Source organism: Misgurnus anguillicaudatus, chromosome 14 (assembly GCF_027580225.2).
Source record: "Misgurnus anguillicaudatus chromosome 14, ASM2758022v2, whole genome shotgun sequence".
NCBI lineage: Eukaryota > Metazoa > Chordata > Actinopteri > Cypriniformes > Cobitidae > Misgurnus > Misgurnus anguillicaudatus.
The window spans coordinates 19,321,217-19,342,410 of record NC_073350.2 but is presented as its reverse complement, the minus strand read 5'-3'; the positions used below and the strand labels follow the sequence as shown (position 1 = coordinate 19,342,410).

The 21,194-nt window shown below is 38.1% G+C and overlaps 2 protein-coding genes across 4 annotated transcripts in view; both read left to right on the top strand.

Annotated features, from left to right (window-relative positions):
* Positions 1-7,510, top strand: part of rassf5 (Ras association domain family member 5) — a 54,575-nt gene extending 47,065 nt beyond the window's left edge. For all 3 annotated transcript variants that reach the window (XM_055184016.2, XM_055184017.2, XM_055184018.2), the window contains 4 exons: positions 2,254-2,370; positions 2,447-2,726; positions 2,819-2,934; positions 4,878-7,510. In XM_055184016.2, the coding sequence (XP_055039991.2) occupies positions 2,254-2,370; positions 2,447-2,726; positions 2,819-2,934; positions 4,878-5,030 (666 nt within the window). In that variant the 3' untranslated portion in view covers positions 5,031-7,510. The remainder of the gene's footprint in view (positions 1-2,253; positions 2,371-2,446; positions 2,727-2,818; positions 2,935-4,877) is intronic.
* Positions 7,511-15,217: 7,707 nt separating this feature from the next.
* On the top strand, positions 15,218-21,184 carry LOC129422070 (uncharacterized). Its single transcript, XM_055177766.2, has 6 exons — positions 15,218-16,214; positions 17,210-17,255; positions 17,342-17,433; positions 19,805-19,915; positions 20,369-20,645; positions 20,738-21,184. The coding sequence occupies exons 1-6, from the start codon at positions 15,655-15,657 to the stop codon at positions 20,951-20,953; spliced, it is 1,302 nt and encodes a 433-aa protein (XP_055033741.1). The 5' UTR covers positions 15,218-15,654; the 3' UTR covers positions 20,954-21,184.
* The last annotated feature ends 10 nt before the right edge of the window (positions 21,185-21,194 follow it).

Genomic DNA, 21,194 nt, shown 5'->3' with positions numbered 1-21,194 from the left:
TCTTATCCATTTCATGCATCTCTCCAATATGTAGATTTGGCTGAAATAATAATATTTTTTTGGCTAAGCAGCATCCAGATACATTCTTTAACCTCTACTACTCCAATTCTTAATGTTTGCATGTCAATGTGTTTCTGCTCAATGAAACATGGAGACGCCTTTGCAGTCGCCCCGGGGATCTCCATGAATAAATGATCCTGCCTTTTTTCAATCTCATGCTTTCGTCCCAGAAAAAGACGAGAAACTCAGTTTGCGTGCATTACGGGGGATGCAGGCAGTAGCTAAAAATACTTCAGACTGAATCTTTGTTGCTAAGGCTTGCTCAGCAACTGCATTGCATGTCACACGGACCCCCACCAGAACACCCCTGCGTGAATACCGCCGTTTCCATCACTGTAGATGGTTGATGGAATATTAATATTAATTTTGCTAGTGTTGCATGGAGGGTAGTGTGTGGCATATAAAGGATCTGCAAAATAGCCTAATTCTGAGTAAAGTTGGGTATCTCATCTCTAATATGCAGGGAACTCATTATCTATGTAGAAAATCCTTTTTTTCTGTTTTAAGTTCTTCTTCATGGGTGAATAAAGCAATAAAATCATTGAGACTTTAGGAAAGATTTTTTCTCTGTCGTCTTATTGATCAGGTGAGGCTTCCTCGGTGGCCATTACAGTAGCAAATATGTCCTATTTATAGACTCTGTGTCTTGTGTAGATAAATCTGTTTATGTCTAGAGGTCTCGAGAGACTACTTGCTACTGTCCTTTACGCATACAGTATTTCAGAGATTTCAATCTACCCACAGTGAGTGACATTGCCCCCCTCTGTTCATCAATAAAAGTAGCTGTCAAAGCTCAGCATAGTCAGCAACATTTGTGTCCCTGTCGGTGATTTACTGTTTTTTACATAAAATCATCCTATATCATGTAAAGAACATTCTGTGAAAATAAATAGTTGTGATTTTCTAGGCATATATGACTATACTCTCATTCTGGCGTATAATCAAGGACTTTGCTGATGTAACATGGCAGCAGCAGGCGTAGTGATATTAGCCAGTGCCCAAAAATAGTCCCCTGCTATTGAAAGTAACCAAGGGGACTATTTTTGGCCAGTGCGTAATATCACTACGCCGGCTGCAGCCATGATACAGCAGCAAAGTCCTTGATTATACGCCAGAATGAGAGTATAGTTCCTAGCCATATATGCCTAGAAAATCCCAACTTTTAATTTTCCGTCGGTCTTAGTACACGATGTAACTACAGAAGAGTCGAGTTTTAAATAGGAAAAATACCGAAACTCTTTGGTTATTTTTAAGCGTGATGCTAATAGGTATATTCAGATTCAATGGATTATGCTAAGCTATGCTAAAAGTGGTACTGCCAGACTGTAAAAAAGATTTGTTGGTTAAGTTGAATTAACTCAAAATTTGAAGGCACCAGGTATCTTACTTATTTAAAAGTTGAACCAACCTCTTTTACAGTGTGATCTCACCGGCCTTTTATTTTGGTCTGTAAATGTCAATGGAAAGGTTCAGAGGAACTGCTCTAGAGGAACTCTTTGTTTGCATAGCAAAGTTCACCTTAAAAATGAGTTAGATGGGTGTGCAACCAGATTCTCTATGTCAATCACCATCTGCACTCAGGCAAGCTTGCCAAGTAATGTCATGGCACATGCTCATAATGTTTTAGAAACATAATAACATGTTTCGACCATAGACTGTAAAAAAAGATGGGCGACGCCTGTTCGCTCTCTTCCATTGGTGAAAAGTGAAGCCGCCAGTGTCCCAATACGGCACTGACATCTTGGGTCTTGAGTTTGCGCAGTAGCGATTTAGGGAAAATCAAGACCCCGCCCTCGCAGAATGTGCATATCACACAATATCACAGCTGTCAATCATGACGTGACACCACAGTTTTTAAATCATTTAATAACTAACTAAAAACAAACTTAATTTTAAAACAAACATTTGAATTTATATCAGCGTGATAAAAACTACAGTAAATGACAGAAACCAGCTTCGAAAAGAGATAGTTGAAGAGTAATTAATTTTTTTAGTTGGTCTCAAGTCCCATTGAATAACATGGGGAGGCGGGGTTTATGACCTATACTGGGACCAGTCACTGGGGGGCAATCAAGACGTTTTGGCTTCAGTTTTCAGGGCTTGTGCGGCACGCTTGGTTTCGTAAACCGTGTTTTAAGACCTGACATAGCCTGCATAGTTTCTAATTCTGAGTTTTATTTCTTGTTTTTTTAGAGTGTCACAAGAGAGGAAGAGGAAGAGGAAGACAACGCAACAAACCTCACAGAAGAAGAGATTAAAGCAAAAATCGAGGACTACAACTCTAAAGTTACAGAGAATGGAATGAAATTAGTGAGTATTGTTTTAAAAGCATTTGTCCTTCCAATGTTGCAAAAGCTTTGATGGACGTTCCTGTATTCTTCTCCAGGGTTCAGATGGCACTTACACTGGCTTCATAAAGGTTCACTTGAAGTTGCGCAGACCTGTGACCGTTATCTCTGATGACAAGTTACCAGGTCTGTGTTCCTCCCCTGATAGCTCCGATAACCGCACATCCTTCTACCTGCCGAGCGATGCGGTAAAACAATTACACATCAGCAGCACCACCACGGTTCGTGAGGTCATCCAAGGCTTGCTGAAGAAGTTCATGGTACAAGATAACCCATGCAAGTTTGCCCTTTATCGACTGACCCGTCGACACAGCCAGGGTGAGTAGCTAAGTATTTTTGAATGTTCAAATGAAAGTGAAATATGTTTTGATGCCACAGAATATTCAAGGGTTGTTTGCTTCTCCCGTTAGCTTTTTTGGAGAAGTTGCCGTTACCAGACTGCCCACTGTACCTGAGGCTCTTAGCAGGTCCTGATCAGGAGAACTTGACTTTTGAACTCAGGGAAAATGAGACTGGGGAAGTGGAGGTAAGATGTTCTTACAGATATTTTGTAATATTATTTCGAATCTTCATTTTAACATGAAACCTACTTGACTCTTTTACTTGCGTAATGCCGTTTTTATGCACACACCATTTATTCTGACATATTTGCAGCATTATTATACTTTAAAAGGTCATGCGTATCGATCATCTGTTGGTCACACTTCTCAACATGATACGAATTTGCAGGTCAAAGTTCACCAAACTTGAATTTTGGAACATGCCGTAATTTTTATTTGTTTGTGTGCATTTCTGTTGATTCCGGTCTGCTGCATTCACACGCATCAGTTGTGTACAAGTCAATTGAATGAAAAGTCATGTTTGTTCACGCCATAGGCTAACGCACATTCTTGGTCTTACCGTGGGTTCACACCAGCCGCGTTTGAGACGTCAAAATCGCTTCCACCTCATCTAGTTTGCCCCTTGAACAGTTTGAGTTAAAGGGATCGTTCGGCCAAAAGTGATATTAAACCCATGATTTACTCACCCCCAAGTTGTCCGAGTTGCATATGTCCATCGTTTTTCAGACATTTTAGAAAATGTTTTAGATCTTTCAGTTAATTAAATGTGAAGTTACGGGGTCAACGTCCTTTAAGTCCAAAAAATGTGCATCCATCCTTCACAAAATAAATCCAAACGGCTCCAGGATGATAAATAAAGGTCTTCTGAGGGTAATGCACGCTGTGTTGTTGTGGAGATATCCATATTTAGAACTTTGTAGGCGAAAATAGCTACCTTCCAGTGGCGCCGCCATCTTAGACTCCTCTGTATTCAGGAGAGAGTATTAGCGTAGTGTACGCACATTTCTTAGTGACGTATGACAAATTCGGAGGGCGGGGGCAAGGAGCAGCAGCAGAGTAACCTCCGTAAGCTGCGTAAAGCTCTGATCTTGAATGCGGACGCAAACTCTTTGCTAAAAAAACGCTGTCCAAAGTGCTGAAACGTGAGGAGAGCCGTTTGTAAATTCTTTATCTCCTGTTTGTTACAAATAAAGTATTTTTTGAGTACAAACCTTCTCTTTCATACTTGTAAATTTTTTTTTTATGATATTGGATAGCCATACATTTAAAGCAATTACAAGCCTGCTTTTTACTTCCATGACTAAAAGAAAACGGGTTTTAAAGGTTTTAATAAAAAAATAACAATTTCAATATAAGGGAAAAACAACACAATTATTTAACATTAATCTTAAACTGGGGATCTTCTACCTCCGCTTAGTTTTTCAGTTTATAAAGTCCGTCATCTAAATAGGGATTAGACATAGCGCCAGCACAACTTGCTTTTAAAGGGAATGAGAGCTGAGACTCTCATTGGTTTACTGCACGTTACGCCCAAAATACTCCCATTACAATAGGACCTACCCTTTTCGACCATGCGCTCGGCGCAAAAAGATTTTTCCCGTCGTTAAATTAGCAAAAGTGGATTCGGACACGCCCATTTAGACGTTGCGCTGTGCGCTTTAGACAATGCGCTTAGATCGTTAAAATAGGGCCCTTAACATTGAAATCACTCGCGCTTGACGCCTCTACCGTGGCTGGTGTGAACGCAGCATTAGTTTCTATAATTTGCACACATTATTTGAAAGCAAGAATTTTCTTGCTTGTAAAATCTTTGGCATTTCTGATTTTGTAAAGTGAAAGATGTTTTCTGGGACCTCAGACAACATTCTAATCAACCAATTAGATTTGGTTGTTTACAAGTTTATGTTTAGGTTTACAATCAGGGTTAAGCCCGCAGTATAGTCTGTTTTTTTTACATGTACACAAACTTTTCAGACACGCCCTCCATCAAGCGTTAACACTGACGCCCCGTGTGAATCAAGCGCAAATTTTTTGTCTCATATCCTGTTTCACTCATAAATATGTCACATCTTTTATATAAGTTACAAACATCAGGCTGACCTGTATAACATCTCTTCTTTCTTTGTAGTGGCATGCATTCTCAGTTCCTGAACTTCAGAACTTCCTGATCATATTGGAGAAGGAAGAGAATGAGCGCGTGCGGCAGGTGGAGCAGCGTTACGCCGCTTACAAGGAGAAGTTACAACAGGCTCTGTGTAAAGTTAAAGGCAAGCCAGGTTAACGCAGAACATCGAATCTCCTTCAGCCCACTGAGCCGACACAGGGCCAGTTTGGAGGACCGATGGCCCGAAAGACTTGCTTACAAACCCTCCAATCAGCTCTCTTTAAAGCTGACTCTGTGACCTTTGATTCAAAATAGGAGCAAATGGTGCAAGAGATGACTAAAACAAAGAGAGGAGGCTGGACCTAAAGGTTAATACCGTACTTAAAAAAATCATATTTTTTCTCTGGAAATCGCACACTGTTTAAGCCCAGGAGTATGTTTCTGGCAATCATGCTTTTTGAATGGGTTTCGTTTAGTTTCTCTAGTCGTTTTTTTTACATCGACCAGGTCTGTCTGTGTATTTTTTTTACATGCTGCTGCTATTGCTGCTACTGCAAGTGTTACTTAAAGCATGACTTTCTTTTTGGTCTCTCTGCTTGTGTCTAGCGCATGTCCTCTATCAGGGAATATCTGTATGAAATGGGGAGTAAACAAAAAGCACTTCCTCTGGGAACGTGAGATGATTTAAGATACATTTTAATGCCTGTAATATATCAGAGGACAGTAACTTCGTCCACATTATACACGGTTCAGAAACATGCTAAATACTGAAAAATAAATATTACTCTTTATACTTGAGATTGTCTGAATACAACTATGAACTAGTACTGTATTTTACTGAAACAGCTACTGCTCAGTTCTGTAAACTTTTGGTCACATCGTGATTGACCTTAAAACAATCAAAACAATCACCCCGTCCCTCCATTTTAATTTTTTTAAAAACAAAATGGCCGCACTTCTCCAGTAAAGCCATGATAAGACCCACAGCACTGTACATAATCTTAAAAAAAGCCTTGGTATGTTAAAATAGATATGAACTGCAGATATATTGGAGTTGATTCTTAAAATGTGAAAAGGCACCCGTGTAGACTGTTACTTAAAGTGTTGGGTCTCTAAAAAGAGCCCTCGTCTATTCAGGTGTCAAATGAAAACTTGTCGAAAGTTTTCTTCTAGCCTCAGCACTGACAAATCACTCGCTCAAGTATACCAACAGTGCTTTTAGCACATATAAAACAAGGTCATTAGAATTAGGGGATGGCATCTAGCGTCCTGAAGGGTTCTGTGAATCCAAACCATACTGGGCAAATGGGTTATATATGGGAAGCTGAGAAGTATTCGAATCTATATTACACCAAAGTAAATAGGGAAGTAGGTATTGTATAAAAATAAATTGCATTTCGAAGATAATATAGAGATTGTTCTGATCATGTTAAGTTGTGTATTGTGATGTCAGGACTTTTATTATTAAAACACCTGCACAGGCCACTAAGTGGTCAGCCAGTATGTACAGTGGTCCATATTATTCTGTATCTTCTTTGCTCCAATAACATCTATTTATAAAGGGAATTGTGTTTTAACGATTGTGTTTCAACATTGGAGGTGCATGGTAATTTTGTTTGTGGCACTGGGGGAGCTTTATCATTAAAGGGACAGTTCACTTAAAAGCACGGGATATGAATAGTGGCAAGCCTTAAAAATCACAGAATCGTTCAATTTAATGTCCCTGCAACTGTTAAAGAGAGAGTTCGTCCAAAAATGATGTCATTATTTACTTACCCTCAAGATGTTACAAACCTGTATGCATTTGTTTGTTTTGCTGAACACAAAGGAAGATATTTGTAATTGAGCAGGACACAGGAGCACCATTCACTTTCAAAAATACTATTGAAGTGAATGGTGCTCAACAATGATTTGATTTTTCAAAGGATTTGATTCAAAATATCTTCCTTTGTGCACATCAGAACGGGGAAATGCGTGCAGGTTTGGAACAACTTGTGGGTGAGTAAATGATGACAGAATGTTTATTTTGGGTGAACTATCCCTTTAATTTGCTTCTTTTTTATTCACAGACGCACATTTGAATCCCACTCCCTTAACAAACCATTTCTTTCTAAACAAATAATATTTCATGGCGCTTTAAAAACAAGTTTCTATTAAGATCACTCTGCCCTTGTGCTTGCCTTGTATATTGTGGGTGCACCCTCTTGTGATCTGGAGGTATTACTTCCACCCTTAAGCAAAAGGCAGGGGTTTTGTTTGCTCGGGCTGCATTTTCCCGACAGTCAAATTCCCGCTGGCAGTGCCTTTAGTCTCCGTGTAGCGTATTTTGATTTTCTACTGTACATATGCTTTAGATATCTGCCCCTATAACCCCACATGTTGAAATATTTTACACACGTACAGTGGCAGTAGGTGCTTTTAATGTCGGGCCCGATATGTCCAAGAGGGACTTTTTGGCACTTGTGTTTTTGTTGAAGAGTGTATGTGTGAATGTGTGTGTAAGTGCATTTGTTTAATTTATTTTATTTTTTTGGTTCAGTTGTGTGTAAACTTGAATATGTGGACAAATCAGTTCTATCAAGCAATCTTTAAAATGCTGAAAATGTCTATAAAGCTGTAAATATATATGAAGAGTGAAATAAAAAGTCATCTTTTAATGGTGATGAGTTTGTCTGAAAAGCTAAATCTAAAACTGAAAAAAAAAACATTAATTCATTGTATTTTTGTTATTTGGGTTACTAATGTATTAATGCAATCGAATGTTGTTACCTTTAAAGAAACAAAAGTAGAAACTTGAAAATAAATCTACATAATGAAACCATTTTACTGGTGGTGCCATGTACAAACAAGTGCACAACCAGCAGAGGGAACCCTAATCTTATATTTTAGATGCAAAAAGTCTCAAGAAGTCCCGAGAGATCACAGATTAATAGCAATACAAAGTATTTGATTCATATCAAATAAGATTTGATACAGTGCACAAAATCTGTGAACTGGTAAAACTTTTAAACCAACTCTATTCTGTATGACTTGCAGTGCATTTAAGGTTTATACATTGTCAGTCCACACATTCCCTGGGAATCAAACCTTAGATCCTGACGTTACGAACATCATTCAGGTCCCTCAGTTATCTACAAAACTATATTGACTATTAACACAGAGATTGGGACTACTACACAGTTGTCTACAATAAGGATCCAGCATTACAAAGTAGCATCATGAGTTAGATGCACCGTGCATCTAGGAACATTACAAGAAAAACATGTTCATTACTTTCAGTTAAACGTGACTGTACATGAAAAAATAAATACTGTTGCATTAAAATCGACCTTACAGGTTCAACAGCATGCCCATACATGGAAAAGTCCAGAGATGTATAAAGTACTAGGGACCAAGACTTGAGTAAAAGTACAAGTGCTCTATCAAAAAAGTGACTTAAGTAGAAAATGAAGTGCTCTTTAAGCACAGCACTTAAGTGGAAGTACTAAAGTATTAAACATTTTTTGTACTTAAGTATTGCAAGTAGTTTATTTTAAAATATACTACTCAAGTACTGAAAGTAAAAGTACAAGTATTGTGTAATGTAGTTATTAAAGAAAACAGTCAAAAGTTTGAATATAATATTATTTATATTATTTCAAATGTTTAAGCTAAAGGACACTCACAATTCCTTTGGCTGTAGCAGGAGTACAAAGGCAGGAATGTTCAGATTAATTCAGATTAATTAAACTGACATGGCGATAGAGAATTCAGTATTAATGAAATATTAGTCGATATAAAGGTAAAGGTACAAGGTGTTTCAATGTATTTAGGTTTCCTTCTTTCGGGCACACGCGCCCTTTCTCGCGCATTCTCTCTCTCTCTCACGCAAACTCTGTCTCTCTCGCGCACGTTGGCTCTCTCTTCGCTTCACATTTGTCCACAACCGCGGCTCATATTTGTGCGCGAGAGGGAGGGAGGGGTCCAGGGCTGGACTGGGACAAAAAATTGGCCCTGCCATTTTGGCCCAGACCAGCCACTACATAGGATCACAAATCTTTGTGCAACCTTGACTATAACTCCATATAATGATTAAGTAGAAAAGTATAAGAGCTGACACGTGACATTACAAAAATGTAAGCGCTGTAAAAGGCTTTGCAGGTTTTTAAAAATAATAGTATAAGCCAGTGAGTGCACAATGTTGTGCACCTTATGATAACACTGAGACAAGATAAATGTTACAATGACAAGCCACAAGCCCCATTACAGTGTGTGCAGAAAATTTTGATCACTTTTTTCTGAACACCTTTTACCAATTCCAAACCAAAGTAATTTTAATAACCAACATTAATTTTGTATATATATTTTCCTTTCATCCTATTTTATGCCCTTGCTGCCCGAATCAGGATTTCTTGTATAATGGTCATACCTCAATTTTGCAATTTCCATGCATGGCATCTTTCTTATGGACATCAAATAATGAATGTCCAGTGTGTGTTAAACATTTTTGGCCCATTTTAAATGTAAAAGAAAATGTGCCTATTAATTCTGCACACTTGAATATAAGGTGCTTTTTTCTCCAGTCAGCCATCATTAACAATAATGTATTACTTATAAGTGCTTTATTTACAAAATTAATGGTAGTTATTAAAATTTATTTGGTTTGGAATTAGTAAAATTTGTTTGATAAAAACTGTGATCAAAAGTTTGATGTAATAATTCTGCCCACACTATATTTTATAGCAGTGTAATCACTGTCATGTTGCAAACAGCCATTGATCTATCATTTGTGTTTTTGACTGTGTTTTATTAAGAGGATATCTAACAACAGTGTTTTAAAAGCAGTTCTGCTTACCGCACGTCAACTCGCTTCTCAGTCGTCTCTTATTTTGACAGACGCACACTGACGCTGCATGCTTCATAAAATGCCCTGAAAGTTGTTATTGGGCTAGCCAAATGTCAAATCAAAAAGAACCAATGGGCAGCTGATTAGGTGTCTCCTGGGCCGGTCTGTCCGGAAAAAAAACATCTAACGCTAACTTTTTTGGAAAATGCAGTACATTGCCACCGCGCCTTTTAGCGCCATTAATGAATTACATTAAAACAAAGAAAGAAAGCAACGGGCTGCGTTGCGCGATGAACGAGTGTTAAGGGCTGGTCAGAAAAAAATAGTGCGAGATGTATGATACGTCTGTATGATACTCGCGCTCCGTTTCTTGTGTGTGTCAGATCATCGCTCTCTGTTTCCATCTGACAAGAAACAGAAGGGGAGGGTGGAGCTTGTTAAGAGATGATTGGGCCAGCCCAGTGTCAGTATGGAAAATGAACCAATGGGCCGCTGTCCATACTTTATGAGGCCGGTCGTTGGCCAATTAAAAAAAATATATATATCATATTATATTCATCGGCCCCCAAGGACGTCGACCCACCGGGCATTTGCCCGGTATGCCAGATTACCAGTCCAGCCCTGGAGGGGTCCGCCCCTCACTATCTCCAATTGGTTTAGACCACGATGTGTGTTTCTAACGTGTATCACCGCTCCGGCAGTGATTATTGGGGGTTTGGAATGATTCGTAACATTTTTATAACGCGTGTAACGAGTAACTATGCAGCACATAAAAAATGTATTGGAGTAAAAGTATTAAACTCAAAGAAAAAATGTACTGAAGTAAAAGTGGAAGTAGGAGAAAAAAAGAATACTTCAGTTAGGGCTGCACGATTAATCGTATTTTTATCATGATAACGATATGCGTGCCCCACGATTAATTACTGACAATCGTCGCGATTAATGTGCAAAGACCAAGCACAAAACACACGGTCTAGAATCAAGCAATGTGTTTGTTATGGGCGGAGTCAGAGTAAACGGAGTGTTGCTTTGCAAGCGCAGTCTGTGTTATGGTAGAAATACGTTAACATCACGAGATTTACAGTCATTCACCTTGAATGAACGAAATATGTATGTTTAATTCCCAAAAAGGGTCATATAGGTCTACTCCATTGTTTGGATATTTCGGATTTGAGGAAAGTGATGTTGATCAGGTAAGTTACGAGTCTTGTGCAAACTGTGCTCCTGTTCCGTCCAAACGTGAAATATCAAGAGTTTCAAAAGCTGAAGACACAAGCCGCAACCATAAAAAGAATCCCCGACCCGTGGACACAGACAACATTATAACGGATCGCGTATCATGTAAGTTAGCCAAGGATATGTTATGTGTCCAGTAAGCACCATGAGCAGCAAGGGGTTTAAAAAAATTATTGCTACATAAAAGGCATATCATAGGCATTTTTTATTCAAAAATGTTTTGTTTTTATTTCAGTTTAATAACTATTTGATATAAATATATATTAGAGCCCTGCATTTCAGCCTTTTTACGCCCCTCGGGTCGGGTTTCGGACCAATTTTAACATCACAGTTGATATGCGGCCAGGCCTCTGGATTTTTTAGGCTTTTCCACCTTTTTATAATTTAATTAAAAGAAACGTTGAGACATTGATAAATTGTAAAAGAAAGACATTTAACCTATCGCACGAGTCCACTACGCACATTCACAATGCACCTGTTGCAACGGTGTTTAGCGTCTCCGCCAGCAGCAGGACCTTCAGCGCATCGGAAAAAAATGGATTAAAGAGACTTTTCTCTTAGCTTAACTGTTGGATACACAAATAGCCATGTTCTATGGTAAAGCCTTGAATTTTAATTGATACATAGCGAATGTGTAAGGTAAGGCAACCTGTATGTTTATTTAATTTCTTGTTTATTTCCTTTCATGTTTATTTCGTTTTGTTTTGATTCATTATTTTTCTGCACCCCGCCGCGACTGCGAGCAACAGAGCAGCCTCCCTCCGCTTTTTAAAAAATAGTGTGTTGATAATAAACATTTAAACTAACATTGTTATATGCTGAAAATATATATTTTATATAGATGTTATTGTAGGCAAGTGAAGTGTTCATTTGAGAGGCTCATTTGATCAAACAAGTCGTCAACATGACGTTAGCTGTTAGCCGCTAACCGCCCGGTCATTATCAAAAACCTTAATTTAACAAACAAAAAAGGCTCTAAAATAAATAAAAGATATTTTATAATTTTGACAGTAAAAACTGAACTGCTTTAATTGCTGCAATAGTAGTACAGCTGTAAGGAATCTGTGTAAGGAGTTATTTATGCCATTTCTGCCGATTTCTTTTGCGGAATTTTCTTAATTATTTTAAATGTTTTAAAAAGATCTAAGAGAATGGGAGCTGTGGATATTACAAAACAATAAAATATTTTATAATATAGGCCTATAAAATGTTTATAATTTTATATACATGGCTGTAAAGTGTAATAAAAATACTGAAGTAAATAGAAGTTCTTCACTAAAAGAATGATCGTATTTTTAATCGTGATCAAAAGTTTGAGCAAAACAATCGTGATCATAATTTTTCCTGTAATCGTGCAGCCCTAACTTCAGTAGAGTACAGATACTCTCTTTTAGTACTTAAGTACAGTAGTGAAGTAGTTCTACTTCGTTACTATACATCTCTGGAAAAGTCTTGCATTATGTTAAGGGCTATGACGTTAAAAAGTGGACAAAAGTCTGCAAGCGTGTGAATCCAGCGCGCAGGCAAATTACAGCAGCGCGAGCACAGTGACAAAGCTTGCACGTAAAAAAGAAACCTGCAGAAATCGCAAATCCCACAGTCGAACACAAAAACCAAGACTGTGCGCGTAAATAAACACTTGCGAGGGAAATAACAAACCCCTCGAGTACAAGAAGTATGCTCACGCGCAGCCGATCTGCTCGCGCGCGAGCTGCGATTCTACACGCGCGAGAATATCATTCTACACACGCGCAAGTCAGTTTTAGTTTATCACTCAGGGGGCGGGGCAACACGACTTTGTGACAACAAATGCCATTGGCCCCTGCTACTCCTGTTGTGATTGGCTGTTGCTGCCGCCTCAAGTCATGTTGAAGAAGAGGTGTTTTTAAAAGATTTTTTTTCCTGTGTTGTCTTTTAATGATTTTAGGTGTTTTTCATCAATGGCTGACCAAAATGTGCATGTAAGTGATTTTTTTATGTAGTTAAATGAAATATTGCTAAAGTTGAATAATTTATGATTAGTGAATCTGACCATTTAGGGCTGCACGATAAATTGCATACGATTGCGCATCTCGCCAGTAAAGCCGGTTCCGTGATTAGTAGTAAATCGTCACCTGCTTTAATGGAGCTTACTACACAGAGCCGTAGTTCACTGACAAGCTAGGCAATCACGGTCCTTGTCGCAGGCGATTTGGGCGATATCGTGCAGTCCTACATTTAGTATTTTGTTATGGAAATAAAGGTTAGGAAATTGTTTCTCTGTGTAGTTTTACATCACGTCATGAGTGTAATATAAGCATTGTTTGTTGCTTGCTTTATGACCTCGAAATGCTCTATCGGAATGCAGTGGCGGCTGGTGCTGGTGGTGCATTACTGCTTATCAAAAATGATGAAAATGTTACTGTTGAAGTCAACTGTTAAAGCATGAAATAAATGTTATATGAATCTAAAAATCTGAGTATAATGTGGGTTTATTATCAGTAATAACCTAATAAACTAATCAAGGTAATAATTCTCTCTCTCTCTCTCTTTCACACACACACACACACACACACACACACACACACACACACACACACACACACACACACACACACACACACACACACACACACACACACACACACACACTTTTTTATGAACAGCGTTGTAAAAATCCCGTCATAGTCAATATATGTCATTTCATGTTTTAATGAATTGTTTTCTTTCACATAATTTCTAATCATGAATTTACAAGACGATAATACAAGTCAAAATGTGTTTATTTGTTTGTGAAGAGAACCGATAAACAGGGACCGTGCATCACTATATGTTAAACATCACATAGGGGGACCAGATGAGATTGGCTGAAATTCGGGACGGGGGCAGACGTTACGGGGGATGCATTTCAAATGGAAGTTACTGAACCCATATTTTTTTATTAATATAAGTATATACACATGGGCGTCATGCACCAATTGTTTTTAAGGGGGCACAGCTCACAGAAATTTGTGCATACACAGACATTAAAAAATATTATAGAGCTTTCAGTCTTTTCCATGGAACTTAACATTTCTAACAATCTGAGCCCCCCTTCTTGTAAAAAGCACCAATAGAAATGTATTGACTAACTTTTATCAAATAATCAGAATAATGACATATTTGCATCATATTCACATCTGAAATGGCATGTTTTGTTTACATTCTGTGTAATTACTTGTTTAATGGTGCAATGCATTTGCCCAACAACTGCGTTATTTTTTAAATTAATGTCATTTTAAATCCATAAATAAACAATGAAAATGACATAAGCAACAAACAATGATTGATTTTAATGTCTGATAATGATTTAAAAATATGTTTATATATAACGCATTTTTGCACTAAATTTTACCTCACATGTGATCATGTGTGATTCCTACCCCCGTGCACTCGTTGGCGTTGTACCAAGATGATTCTAGAAATCTACTAATATAATGTCGACGTCGAGACTCTCACATTTTAAACCACACATTTGGTTAACTGCACATTACCATACATGGGTTTAGAAATGTTGTGAGCGTTAGGTGATACGGAAAGTCTGACGCAGTCATGTATTCTCCATTATACAAGCGCAAGCTTTCCAAATTCAACACGTAATAAAAATATCAAATTTAATAATTTAGCGATGTTATTTTAAAAAATTCTTTCCTGTGTAGAGACTTAAAGAAAATTATGTAGACTAATAATTTAAGTTTAATGTCCTAATGATCAGCCTACTTATTTGTTTGTCCCACAGCTGACATGGAACGTTATTAACCGGTTCAGGAACTTTATTTTTTTGTTCTAACCGGTTCAGGAACGGCCACTTTAGGGTTGAACCGAAAACCGGAAATGTTAAAATACTGTTTCTGTTCGGAATGAACCAATTGGGAAAAAATTCTGGTTCAAAGCCCTGATTCTAAAAAAGGAAGAGCCAAAACCAAATTTGCTCAAACATAAACTCATGCTCGACCATGTCGAAGGCCTTATAAAAGTCTAAAAAATAAAATGATTGCACCATTGTTAATCAATTCATTATAATCTAAAATATCTAAAACAACCCAAATGTTATTTGCTATATGCCTACCTTTCATAAAGCCAGATTGGGAAACTGAGACAATTTCTTCTAAGCATGGTTTTTATCTATTTGCATAAAGGGAAGCTTAAACTATTTTGTGTATGATTATTAAAACCATAAATGTTAAGAAAAAATTCCATAGAAGAATGAAAACTTAATGAAACTTAAACTAAAATTAAACTTAGAACAAAAATTAACAACTGAACATATATAACAACTAAAGGACCAAAACCAAATTTCAGAAAATTTTATGTGGAGCTGAGTCCAATTCGTTTGCATGGAGAGGGCAGGGTTTATGACTTTTACTGCAGCAAACCACCAGGGTCTGATCAAAGCGCCAGAGGCTTCACTTTTCAAGATGTATGAGGCACACCCACTTTCCTCTCTGGCCAACTTTAAGGGGGCGGTGCCCCAGTGCCCCCTATTGACCAGCCGCCACTGATCAGATGTCAGTTTTCTTACACTATGCTTGTGTTTGAAGAAGATGATAGATTGTGGAAGATTGAATTATTAACAAACCTGCTTGCTGATTCTGATTTGTGTTTGTTTCTTAGGACATTCTGAAATTTCAGATTCTTTCAAGACTCCTTTCAAAATTAGAGCTAGCTCTCATAAGATCACCACTTGATTTTGATTTCCTTGAATTTACATGTCGTCAAGAAATGTACCTGTGTCAGACCCTGTCAAGACATGTTGATGTGCCAACAACGATCATCCAGGCCCTGCAGGAGCTATTTGCTCTTGTGAGGCAGCAAATAGAACTCACTGCCCCATCGACAGAAGTAACTACTGTGGCTGGAGGGACAGGGCGTCCAAGATATGACATTGACAGGGAGACTTTGGCTGAGCTTTGTCAACTAAATTTTTCAAAGCAGTATATTGCAAAGCTTCTGGGTGTTTCATGTCGCACTGTCTGTAGACGAATAAGAGAGTTTGGATTTTCCACAAAAACACACAGCAACATAAGTGATCAAGAGCTTAATAGTTTGGTTGTTCAGATTAAAAATGAAATGCCCTCTGCTGGATACCGAATGGTCAAAGGTAGGCTACAATCCATGGGGATTCATGTACAATGGAGAAGAGTTGCTGCTTCAATGCACGAAGTGGATTCGATTGGAGTTCTCTCAAGAATGTATGGATTGGGATGTGTGGTACGACGCACATATTCTGTTAGAGGCCCCCTGTCTCTTTGGCATGTGGACACCAATCACAAATTGATAAGGTTGTTTCACATTTTTTACATTATGAAATAAACTTGGTTTAAAACATTAGTGTACACTTTTATAATTTAAAGGCGCTCTAAGCGAATCTGTGTAACTTCACTTCTTGATGACGTTCAAAGTGTTGTCAAACAAAACGGAGCGAATCTAACTCCTCCCCTCCCCCTCCCTTCCGTGCTTTCTGAAAGAGTCATGAATGCGCCCAACCCCCACTCCCAAATCCTTCTTGTCGTTTATTGGCTGGAACACTTTAGGGCTTTTCACACCTGAAATTGTTATCCCTGGGTTATTCTAAAACCAGGGTTAACGGAATCCTGGGTTATTTTTTCATGTTTCACACTGTTCAAACTTAATCAGGGGTTAAGAGATAACCCTGGGTATTCATAATTTGACGTTTCACACTGCATTCCTAAGCCCTGGGTCAGGAGTCTCAAACCCAGCTCCAACACACCTGTCTGTAATTATCAAGCAACCCTGAACACCTTGATTAGCTACTTCAGCTGTGTTTAATTAGGGTCATAAAATACTAACCCTGCTTCATTTCACACTGCATGCGTTTGGCACCACAATGCGGGGTTAACCCCACAAAAGCTAACCCTGCTTTCAAGCAGGGTTTCATAACCCTGGGTTAATTTCAGGGATAACCCTGCTTCTAAATTACAAGTGTGAAACGATCCTTAACCCAGGGTTAAAAGCAGGGTTTACAACGAAGATAACTCAGCGTTAAGCACAGTGTGAAAAGCCCTTTTGTTATGTTTTGTGGTTGTAGGCTGCGCCACTTTGTTTTCGTTACAGTTTGTGGAGCCTGGGCTGTCTACAGAGACCGCGTTTTTACAGTGTGTCCAGGGGACAGGCAGCAGATAGTGAGGATTGCTGTTTGCTGTATGAAACAAAAAAATTTTTATGGCCTAAAACGCATTAATTCGCTTAGAGCGCCTTTAATTGTAAGACAATGAACTCATGTTGTTTTCTTATATTGTGCTCAAATTTTTAATAGGTACAATATTGTCATTTTTGGGGCAGTGGACGGATATTCTAGGAAGGTAATAGAAGTGAATGTTTTAACTTTCTTCATTTAATAATAGTTTTCATATGATTGTGGGTGCATCAGCAAGTTCATGTGTTACAGGTAATGTGCTTAAACGCTGCAACAAACAATCGTGCATCAACAGCCCTTGGCTTCTTCAAGGAGGCAACTGAAAGATATGGTGTACCCTCAAGGTAACTTGGTGAAAACACTTCAGTTGTCAATGTGAATAATACTCAGTATACTACAAAATAAAGAACAGTGCATACATATGCAATTTGAGATACACCTGACTGCATCATGTGTTTTACTAATATATGTTTACAAATATTAAAGGGATAGTTCCCCCAAAAATGAAAATTCTGTCATCATTTATTAACTCTCTTGTTGTTAAAACCTGTAAATATCTTTGTTCTGATGAAGACAAAGGAAGATAATTTGAAGAATGTTTATAATCAAACCGTTTGTGAGCATCATTCACTTCCATAATATTCATTTTACTACTATGGAAGTGAAAGGGGCTTACGAATGGTTTGTTTACAAACATTTTTCTGTCAGGTTAACACAAACAAACACTGGGCCTGTTTAGGTTTGGTGTGGGCTGCCCCTAGCCCACTGTGCCCAAAAAAGCCAGCATGGGCCCTGCAGTGGCATGTTTTTAGGGTAGTTTAATTAGACAATATAACTATTTTTAACAAACATGCCCTACTAAAAACATCGGTTCTATGCATTTTGAGGCAAAACCAACCCTTGTGCATTGTTCAAATTCACTACCCTTTCATGTTGTTAGTGGCCAAAAAGGGCCACTAAATTAAACGACTGTAAACATTTATCCAATGAATATTTTTTTTCCAATTATTTGCATACATCTGTTAATCAACCTCAGTGCTGATCAAAACTATTAAATGTTTGCAGGATTCCGTGATTTTAACTCTTTAATTGCCAAGTTAATAAGTGATTTGAACTGATTTGGGGGGAAAATACTGAAGTGACTGATTTTCAATATAAAAAGTGATTGTGGACTGGATTTTTCCTCCTTTTTCATAGTCTTGGGCATGTCAAAGATTGGTAAAAACATTGGCTTTGATGCAATTTTTGTTTGCAGCATCAGATTTTATTTTGTTCTGTTGGCACCAGCAGCTCAGGAGTGAGAAGGGGAACATGCAAGTGGTGTAAAAAACAAAAAAGAACAGGTCACACTTGCAGAGAGCACCAAGTCATAGGCTGCAAGTTCTGCTGGAAATACTAAATACACACGTGCACAAATACATACTAAAAGTTAGTTTGATTGTTTAGTTCTCCATCCAACTCTTGCTTCATTTTTCAGTTTATTTGAAATTGTTTTTACATTTTGGTTCATAATAAATGATGTTCATAAATCTGATGCAAAGATTTTTTCAGATTTTTTTCCAGGAACGCACGCGCGCACACATACACACACACACACACACACACACACACACACATATGTAAGCAATAAGGTACGAGAGGCTGTGCTGTATCGTGAATAAGTAACGGCTGAAGGGCGTTGTTAGGCACGACGCGAAGCGGAGTGCCTGCAACCCCTTCAGCCGTTGCTTATTCACGATGCAGCACTTGCCTCGAGTACCTTATTGCTTTTATAAAACGGTTACCACACAATATTAAAGTAAAAAAATATTAGTGCAACTTTCATGAAGTTAAATCAATAAATGCATTACTTCCGCTAGAAAAAATAGTCCCTGACTGCGAACAACAACATGAAAGCTCAAATAAAAACAACAAACTGTTTTCAGACTTTGTCTCATTATATGTTTATGTGTTGCTAAGGGTGTTGCTAAGGGCGCAGTGATATTAAATAGAACCGTTGGGTGAAGCGGTCATAGCAGTGTTTTATCGTGAATAAAGCACACCTATTGACCAATCAGAATCAAGGATTGGAACTAACCGTTTTATAAATGCTGTTACTTATTCACGATACAGCACAGCCTCTCGTACCATATTGCTTACTTATACTCCATATAACTCAATGTACAGTACAAGCCAGAAATTACGCTCTGCACAGGCCGAATAAGGGTTAAAGGTGCCACATGGTGATCAACCGTAAAAAGGACAAATTTGCCCTCTTTGCAAAAGGAAAAACCACCAACAATCAAGAATGCATGGTAATAAGGTTTTGCAATCAAAAGATGTTGTTATAATGAAAGTCAATGGGGCAAAAATGGCCAGAAACAATAAATGAGGGGGAAAAAATAAAATCTGTTGTGGCACAAAAACTAAAAATGCATCAAAGCCAATGTTTTTATCTAACTCTGACATGCCCAAGACTGTAAAAAAAGGTGAAAAGAATCCAGTCCACAATCACTTTTTATATTGAAAATCAGTCATTTTGTGTATTTTTTCCCCCAAATCAGTGACACCACTTGGCAATTAAAGAGTTAAAATCATGGAGTCTTTGTAAATATTTGGTAGTTTTGATCAGCACTTGATTAACAGATGTATGAAAAACAAACAAACAAAAATCCTCTGATACACTTTTACAAGCAGTTTAATTTAGTGTCCTTTATATGTCCTTTTATATTACAGAGTCAGAGCAGACCAGGGGGTGGAAAATGTGGAAATCGCAAAGTTCATGTTTTCAGTCCGTGGAACTGACCGTGGAAGCTTTATGGCTGGGAAAAGCGTTCATAATCAAAGGTGCACCATACCAGTTAATACTTCCTACTGTAATGATGAACAAAAACACTTTAGGAAGACGCATATAATGTAAGAATCTGTATTTAATTAAGGGGATAGTTCAGCCCAGGATGGAAGTTCTGTCATCATTTGCTCACCCTCATGTTGTTGCGGACCTGCATTTCTTGGTTCTGATGGGCACGGGGGAGGATGTTGTGGGGAGTGTTTGTGATCGGACCATTCATGGGCCCCATTCACTTACATAGTATTCGTTTATCCTACTATGGAAGTGAATGGGGCTCATGAATGGTTTGTTACAAACATTCCTCACAATATCTTCCTTCGTGTTCATCAGAATTAAGAAATGTATACAGGTTTGTAACAACAGGAGGCTGAGTGGATGATGACATAGTTTTCATTTTTGGGTGAACTATCCCTTTAACAGGTAAATGTAAGGAAAATCTTAATTTTTAGGATTGAGCGTCTATGGCGTGATTTAAGGGTCTGCGTCACCTCTAAGTACTACGGGACACTACAAAGTCTGGAAAGAGACCACCTACTGGATTTATCCTCTGCCAACGACATTTTCTGTGTCCATTATATATTCCTACCTAAACTGCAGGAAGACTTGAGATTTTTTGCTGCAGGCTGGAACCACCACCCGCTAAGTACTGAAGCAAATTTGAGCCCAGAGCAGAAATGGCACATTGGTATGATGCATACGCAGCTTGACCAGCCAGAGAATCTTGAGGTTATTTTCCCATTCATTGGCATAAATGTTTTATCACACAAAAGCAATGGATTATCTACTTATTGATATATTGTATTATGCTTACACAATAGGATATCCAAGAGCCTGAGTTTGACTGGGAAGTTGCAGCAGAACATGATGGTGTAGATGTGGATGGTGCAGTATTGGTCCCGGAGTTCGAATGTCCGTTGAATGAGCAAGAACTGTCAGAACTTGGCACTCTTATTCGCCAAAGTGATCCTAACACACCACCTACAGACCTTTATGCAATCTGCCATGAATATGTGACTGGCAGATGCAACATATAGCAGTGTTTTGTTTCAGCTTTACTTTGAATTTGTAAAAAGTTTATTTAATTATTACTATAATTCGCAACTGCAGATAATCATTTGCAAATGACTCTGTAACATTCTTATAATTTTAGAACCCCCACCAAAGTTTGGTAGTCTTTTAATACTGTGGGAGGTAACAATAAAATATTGGGAAAAAATGCTTATCTGATGCTAATTTTTTATTATACATTTAATGAAAATGTCTCCAATAAATGCA